This window comes from Diospyros lotus, chromosome 9, assembly GCF_014633365.1.
Source record: "Diospyros lotus cultivar Yz01 chromosome 9, ASM1463336v1, whole genome shotgun sequence".
NCBI lineage: Eukaryota > Viridiplantae > Streptophyta > Magnoliopsida > Ericales > Ebenaceae > Diospyros > Diospyros lotus.
The window spans coordinates 34,233,778-34,242,588 of record NC_068346.1 but is presented as its reverse complement, the minus strand read 5'-3'; the positions used below and the strand labels follow the sequence as shown (position 1 = coordinate 34,242,588).

General features: G+C 36.3%; 1 protein-coding gene across 1 annotated transcript; it reads left to right on the top strand.

Moving 5' to 3' along the window:
- The first annotated feature begins 108 nt into the window (after nt 1-108).
- On the top strand, nt 109-8,087 carry LOC127810101 (ATP-dependent Clp protease proteolytic subunit 5, chloroplastic-like). The gene is made up of 9 exons (XM_052349355.1): nt 109-341; nt 453-572; nt 1,396-1,513; nt 1,623-1,715; nt 4,946-4,991; nt 5,117-5,189; nt 6,968-7,002; nt 7,111-7,199; nt 7,595-8,087. The coding sequence occupies exons 1-9, from the start codon at nt 205-207 to the stop codon at nt 7,799-7,801; spliced, it is 918 nt and encodes a 305-aa protein (XP_052205315.1). The 5' UTR covers nt 109-204; the 3' UTR covers nt 7,802-8,087.
- Nucleotides 8,088-8,811: the final 724 nt, after the last annotated feature.

Sequence of the window (8,811 nt, the reverse complement as noted above, 5' to 3'; positions counted from 1 at the left end):
TCCATGGGTCTAGAATTAATTTATCCTAGGACTCTCAACTCGGCAGCCCATCCATCTGCCGAGTCAACATAAATACGAACTCGGCAGCGCATGTTAACCTATCCTATCGGACTCTAGGCTGCGCTGCCGTGCGCCGTACGCACGGGCACGTCGAGAGTCCCCGCGCCTCTCTTTTTGACACCATTATTTGCAGAAGACGCAACAATGGCAATGGCGAACTCTTGCGTCGCTACGACAACTTTCTCGCGCTCCAGATTCAACTCGCCGATCTTCTCCCTGGACAACTCCTTGCTTTCTCAACCTCAGTTTCTTTCTCTTTCCACCAAAACACTTCCCTTCAGGTCCTCACCACTCCCTCTCTCTCTCTCTCTCTATATATATATATATATACATATATGTATGATGTAAGTTCTTTATTGTATTTGCTGTGTCGGATTGTGTTGGATTTACAGGAAATTGTCAGGGTCACATGGAAGGGAAAGGAATTGGCCAAATTGTCGGGCGAGGGCTGTTTACTCGGGCAGCGATTGGGCATCTGAAAGGAGTTTGCGCCAAGGGATTTGGTCTATAAGGTAGGGTTTTGATTCGGAGGTTTATTTTTGAGTGAAGTTCCTCTCTTGATTGGGTTTTTGCTTGATAGAACGCATCCTCTGGTTTTTTGCTGATAAACTGGAAGAGGACTCAAATGAATTTGGTCGGATGATTCTTGTTGTTTTGGATTCTGACACTGCTGCTTAAATGATGGAAAAATCAAATAAATTACATTTTGATACTCAAATATATGGGGAAGAGAGGTGTGAGCCATTCCATGTGTGTAAAATCGAAGAACATAAGAGCCAATTTTTAACCCACTGTGGGTTCTCATCGACAGCAAAAAAGAAGGGGGAAAAAAAAAAAAAGACATAGAGCCAGTTTTTTCCAGGTCATTTTCTGTTTTGTTGACAAACGTGGATGGTAAATGGAAAGGTCAAACTGGCAAAATAGTTGTATTTGCCGTAGAACAAGGCTGTAAATAGAGAAGCTGCTAAAGTTCTAGTTGAACACATTTTGAAATTCACTACTTCTGTAAACTCTGCTCGAACTTGGCTGCATATCTAGTATCAAATATTAAGAAACTTGAAGCTTGAGCTTGGTTGATGATTGTTAGAGATTGGGTTTCTAGATAAACAATTAAAGTTTGAAATTTGAAAACATTTTCACTTGTTAAAGTTATCATGCGAATCTTGAAAACCATAGTCTTTGTCTCAGGTCATTTTCTTCAGCTCTAGATTACTGCCATGGAGTCATGGCTATGTTCTAACTATATATTAAGTTTATGATGTTCCTCTTTTGTTCTACACAATTACATGATTTTCTTTTTTATTTATTTTTACACATTTGTACTTACTTTTACAGGGATGATTTGGCAGTTGTTTCTTCATCTTATTTTCCTTTCAATGCACAAGGAGCTCAGGGGCCACCACCGATGGTACAAGAGCGTTTCCAAAGTGTGGTCAGCCAGCTCTTCCAGCATGTAAGAATTGTACTTTAGTTCTATAGCTGTGGTAACTTAGTCTGAAATTGCAGGATAACTTATATATCATACTGCAAAGTTCTGAAATTGGATTTATTGTTGACTTTAGAGGATTATACGTTGCGGTGGAGCTGTTGATGATGATATGGCAAATATTATTGTTGCCCAGCTTCTTTATCTCGATGCTGTTGATCCTCAAAAGGTTTATTGACTGAATTCCTCATTATATGATATTTGTTGCATAGGATGAGAGTGAAAATTTCAGAACATGGAAAATAAAAGTTTTAAAGCATAATTGGAATTTTCATTAGTATGTAATTGATCAGTATCTGGTTTTCTTCCAATTCTAGTGAGACATGCAAATATGCCTACTTGTGATGGAAAAACGGCTAAAGCTTTTGTTTGGTTGTTTGCCTTATTCTGTTCATTTACATGAGCTTGAAGGTCTGTGCACCATTATAACTTATTGAATTTCTAAAACTCATCTCGTTGATTTGAATTCTAGCAAACCCCATTACAACTTTATCTCTTTGTTCTTTATCAAATTGTAGACAACAACATGCTAAATCTTTATCTCACTATGTGGGGTCTGCTTATCAGATTGCAGAAATGCTACTTTATAGTTTCCTTATGGATTGAAAGTTCTAAATGTGGGTCACTGGATGCTGTCAATTCATCATCTCATGGCATGGATCTATTGAACCTTCTGGGCCAATTATGAATCAAGTTAGCAACAAACAGTATGTGCATAAAGCCACAGATGAGGACTCTTAAAATTGAAGCAAAATTTCCACTGTGCTTGTCCTTAGGACTCTTTGATCCAAACCTATTCACAAAATAACTATGTTAAAGTGTTATGCAAAATAAAAATATGGATACTTTTTTTGTTTGAGAAACTCAAGTTTGGACTATAGTTCATGTTAATCATAGGATGATAGAAAGCTATTACATATAATGTTTGTTAAGAAAAGAGGAAGAACGGAGGTGAATAGTTTCTTGTAATAGGTATTTATATTAGTTCCATAAAAATAGAGATTCATAATTATTATTACTACAACCTACATTCATAATTACTGTCTCAATGTCTCTGTTTGAATTTTTTGTGAATTTTTATGTGTTCGTTTAACTTTTTCCTGTTCAATTTGTGTTTTCTTTTATTTTTGTGTTAAGTTTTCATTTTCTAGTGGAAAATAAAAACTAAATGTTGTGTTTGATAAACTTTTTTCAAAATTTTGGAAATAAAAATTAAACATGCCATTTGATAAAAAAATTATATATTTTATCTGGTGATTAAATAAATTTAATAATTCATTTCATAATCACAAACATAGCTGTGGTCTAAAAATATTAACTTTTCTCTTCATTATCGTCCTATTCTTATTCTTCTGTCTTCTTCTATTTCTTCTTTTCTAGTGTGGGCAAATCGACACTGCTTCTTTCTCTTCTTCCTTTTCTTTTCCTCTTTTCCCCTATTGGCAATCCACTAGGTGGCCAACCATTCTTTTTTCTTCTTCTACTTGGCTACCAACCACCCCATGGTTGCTTATCATTCTTCTTTTTTCATGGGTGTCCACAAAAGCCGTCTCATACAGGGCAGGTTTTGGTACAAAAAATTCCAATGGGGTGTGTTTGGACAGCAATTTTAAAATCCCCATTGGGGACAGGTTGAGGTGGTGAGGACAAGGTCCCCAACCAAGCTATGTTTAATTTAATCATTTTTAATAATTTATATTTATAATTCAAAAATAGGGAATAACATAACCTGAAAAGACAAATCTTAATGCCTCTGCTCTCATTCTCATCCTTGTTGTATTTTTATTTTGGCTTGCTTATATGAGATGACTACAGTACACCTCGTCTCAACACTTGGACTGAACTCATACATTGCTGTTGCTTGACAATGATGATAACTTTTTTTCCACCATTTGAGGTTTGACTATTGCTAAACATTCCATATCATGGTTGTAACATCATTCATTCAACTTTCTGAACAGATAAAATACTATTTTAAATTCTTGTAAATATTGATTGTGGTGAACTCAAGCCTAAAGAATTGTTAGAAATTTATTTATACTTTGAATTTTTAGCAATATCTTAGTATGAAACTTGTCAAGTACAGATATGAACCGGGTACCATTAACCAATTGGGTCTTGGATGGGGGTTAAACAAAACACCTAACTGTGATAGGGAAAGGTGGAGGGGTTTCCGACTCTCTGATCCAAACCCTCCCCATTGCCATTCCTACTGGCAACCCAAGGTGTTTGTTGGATGGAAAAGAAGAAGATCCACAACAGTTGACCAATATGACTATTGGTGGAGAAGAAGCATTGAGAGACCACAAACAAACCTTCTGGTTTTGGCTCGAACAATTAGAAAGAGAGGGAGAGAGGTTTTATTTTCTTGGAAAAAAATATTAAATGGAAGGAAGAGAAACCAAACAGATTTGGGCTCAGGGGAGAGGGTGTGAATTGAAACAACACAAAAACACCTTTTTAGTTGTTTCCACTTATTTCTAAAAATTGGAAATTGTATTCAATTTTTTGGAAACAGAAACATATTCAAAATGCTGTTGTTTGTTTCAAAATTTTAAAAACGAAATTGAAAAGGGAATACTTAAAATGATAACAAAATCAAATGGCCCCTTAAATATTAGTTTCTGAATGGTTCAACATAATTCTACGTAGTATATGAGGTTCAGTAATGGTTAACTAAATATTCACAATATATGCTAAAATCACATGGACTAAAAATTTGGCCGTTTGGTTGTTAAGTTTAATGTGTCTTATATGCACTTTAGGCAGTAATCAAGAAAGTAGTCTTTTCATTAAGTATGCATCTCACTGTTTCTTTTTGGTATTTTTTTTATTTAGTAAAGCCAGTTATATTTTAGCAATTAGCCTACCTCACATAGTGGGATAAAGGCTTGGCACATTGTTGTAGTTATATTTTAGCAATAATAGTAATCAGCTGAATAAGTTTTAATAGAAATATATGCAAGCAAAAAAAACCCAGTTTTAATAGAAATTTAAGAATATTAAGAATGTAAAGGGAAAAAGTGATCTAATGTGACTCCAACAAGTATCAGTATAAACATATATGGACCATAATGGAAAAGGAAGATCTAAGATGGAGATGTACAAATTATAAAGCTTTAGTAAACTAAAAATGTAAGAAATTAGGCAATTTTTGGTGCAAGTAAAAATTGAGATTCTTTTTTTTTTGGAAAGGGGGATTACTATGTCAAATGATTGATAAACTTATAGGCTTAGTGGAATTTGGTGAGCTTGCAGGAAGGGGATTGTTTGTGGGTCTGAGCACCCCTCTGACATCCACTATTGCTGAATGCCTAATTATTTATTTTACTTTATTTTTGTGCAAGATATCTGGCATTTTTTAAAAAATATTTCATAACTTACTCATCCTCTGAATAGGATATTGTGATGTATGTTAACTCTCCAGGAGGATCAGTTACTGCAGGTAATATTTTAATTATGTTCCATAAGGAATGTACATCTGGCTGTTCCTATTTTCATTGGAATTTTATGCAGTTCAGTGATTTAATTGTGTGGATTAGTTTTACATGCAACAATGTCTCTCCTCAGGTATGGCAATTTTTGATACTATGAGACACATTAGACCCGATGTCTCCACTGTATGTGTTGGACTGGCAGCCAGGTAAAATATTGTTGTCACCAGTTTTGTAATATTGTTTTATCTATGTAAATGAATCAATTTTTTTGTCAATTTTTGTTTCTATATCTTTAAATGTTGTTTTTGTTTCTTTTATCTATCAGTGCTCACACATAAACTCCTCCATTGTTATAACCCATTATTCATTAGCATTTCTTGTAATATTCCTCTCTCAATGAAGAATCTTTACTAGTATAATTCAAGTTGATACAACAACATATCAAGCCTTAATCCCACTAGGTGGGGTGAATTCAAGCGGATAAGAATTTATATTATATGGAATCCTTCTGCTTCGGCACTGGCTTGTATTAGTGGATAACCACCTTGTATGCACTACTATTTTGGTTTGCCTTGGAGGAAATTGAACTTCTATTATTTATGATTTTATCGAGATAGACATTGAGTTGGTACTCTTACATATGCTTCATCTTCATTTCATCCTGACCTTATTGAAAGTTCACCATAATATATGATCATACTTAAGATTCTGATCTTATATATAATCTGGGCCAAAATTCTTGACCCAGATCATGATATCTAGATTGTAATGGACTGGATCTCAGGGATTTGGACCAGATCCAGTCCATCTACAGGCCTATTCTTGTCCTCTCCCTTCTTTCTCTCTCCTCTCTTTCCATTCCTTGAGGGAATGCTATGCTCATTCCAACCAACTACATGAATTGGATGTTATGTTGGAATGCTATTCCAACTTATAATGGTTTTAGCAATGGGATTGGAATGAGAAATTGGCTGCTCGATGCTCCTGTCTCATACTTAACAATCTAAATTTGTCCCAAACCATCTAGGTTGAATGACTTAACTAATGCATTAGTTGAGTTCTGTTTGGCACTAGCTAACGAAATGGGTAAAAACTAAATTCCACCTTCATAGTGGTTTGCAAGTCATGGGAAGGTGAGAGCAACAGCTTTTGTAGCCCATCATCCATTTGAATACACACAGGCAAAACAATTGGAGGGAGAAACTCTAAATAAACAAAAGATAAGGAAAAAAAGAGCAAGAAATTTAAAATTATGTTAGACAATGAACTATGTTAACTTGAAGTTATCTTGAGGAGGCAGCACTTGTGAGATGAGTGGACGAAATGGAAGAAATATGAAGCAAAAGAGGGAGAAAAGGACCAAAGAAAATTTGGTAGGGAACACTTAGACTTGAAATAGAGTATAACGGCCATATAGAAGATATGACCATGGATAGAGATGAGTGGAAATCTAGAGTTTATGTAGCTGGCACCACATAGTGGAATTAATCCCCTGCAAAACATGAGAGTAGAAATTTGGTCTTCCTATGCAGTCTTCTCTATCTTGGTAAAGTGGTATTGAAAATTGCAGGTAAAGAAAAGACAACATCCTGTTTTGTTCTTACATCTAATAAAGTGAATACTTTCACTAACTGAATGTTGACATCAGAGAGCCCATCAGATTCCAAATACAACCACCCCCCCCCCCCCCCCCCCCCTTTCCAAAAAAAAAAAAAAAGATATGGGGCCCACATGTTTGCTACTCCAATTCTGCCCCCCACATCCTCAAATATTAACCATCTCTAGAAATAAAATTGCCTGCAGAAATAATTGAGTTGGCCTGTGGATGTGGCTGTTCTGTGCCACCTGTAATTTCTTACGTGCTAGCTATGACTAAATTAGTCCACAAGTGTGCCTTTTCATCGTCTCTCATGATCTTCAATCATAGTATATATCTCCAGTGACAGTGGGCTGATCATATTACTGTGGTTACTTTTCTTAACAGCATGGGGGCTTTTCTCCTTAGTGCCGGCACAAAAGGTACAACCATGAGTTAAAGTTTTACTTAAAGTAGCCCAGGTTTTTCAAATTCACCTGATTGAACTACATATCTCTGTTTAATTAATTTAAAATTCCAAAAAATTGTAGGGAAAAGGTACAGCTTGCCAAATTCAAGAATAATGATCCATCAACCTCTTGGTGGTGCTCAAGGTGGGCAAACCGATATAGACATCCAGGTATCTTCCTTGTTAAACCTTGCCCCGTGAATGCTTATTTTTTCTTGGCACGACTGAAGGTTTGAAAACTCCTTGGTAGACTGAAATCTAATTTTAGGTATCTGACGCATTAGAAATTGAGCATATTATGTCTTGCAGCTATGCTTTATATTGAATCATTTATTTTGTTAAATATGGTGTCCTTTTTTTATGCTAATCTTATTTTCTATTTGTAAAATTATTTGTCATTAGTTTTTCTTGACTGGGTTTCCTCATTCCTTCTTTTGGTAGCTTCTCATTAGAGTAGCAAAGTTCATACCATGGCACATTATGCAAATATGCTTTTATATAGGGATTGCTATTAGATTTTCTTTCTTTCCTGTAACCATAATTTGTTCTTTCTCCCCTCCTTATAGGCTAATGAGATGCTGCATCACAAGGCGAACCTGAACGGGTACCTGGCCTACCACACGGGCCAAAGCCTTGAGAAGATCAACGAGGACACTGACCGGGATTTCTTCATGAGTGCCAAAGAGGCGAAAGAATACGGGCTCATAGATGGAATTATCATGAACCCCTTGAAAGCCCTTCAACCGCTGGCAGCTACAGCCAACCAACAATGACAACAACCGCTGGCTGCTGCCATTTGCACCAAATTAAAGCATATTGTCGTGTAACAACAATGGCAGGAGGGTTTTCGCTTATCAGCTGTATCTTTTTCTGCCCTATTTTTCCCATGCATGGATTATCTGTTTAGTAATTCTAATGTATCCATTCTCTCATTCCAAATGGGTCCTTACTGGGCTCACTCATACGCATTTCCTGGCCAAACTGGCTTCAAAATGGGCCAATTTTTTTTTACGTAATGTGCACGATTGATTAATGCTTAATACTTGGGATTATTGCGTTTTTGGGGCCTTGTAAAGAATTATTAATAAATACACCATAGTTGATACTATTCAAATATAGTATCTTAACACTCTCAAAATTATAAATACATTTTCACGAAGTGTTAATAATAATAATAATAATACTCTTTCTCCAAGTAAATGTTTTGTGAGTGTGAAGACAGTCTATTTAAGTAGTAAATATCGATTAATTAGTTACCTTGTTTGTTTACATGGTGTGCAGTGGAATGGAATTGTCCAATTTTATGGGAACTCCTTCAATACGACCCAAATCAAAGAGGGGGGAATTGGGATCCATGAAATGCGGTGAATGTCTGGTCCATTCCCCCGAATAGTCCCACTTCCCCAGCCCTTTCAACTCCAACTCCATGCCCCTTTCTCTTTCAAGTAATGCTCCCTCCACTGCCATGTGCCACTCGCCCACCCCCCAAACCCAAAAATTATGTATTTTCCAAAGCAAGCAATCTCTCTATCTGCGTGCCCCCGTCTCTTTCTTTTAGGATTCCATCACTATTTGCCAACAGTTTCAGTGGCATTTTTTTATTTGGCAAGGCTGTGTCACATCTTCTCTGTTGGGTCCTTTCGCTTGCTCTCCTTTTGTTTTCCCGGGGACCCAAACTCTCTGCTCCTAGTATCAGTACCCAACTTGTGTTTCATGGCTTTGCTTTTCTATCTTATTCTATAAAATCACTATTTTCAAAGCCTGCCGGGGTCGTAGCTATGTT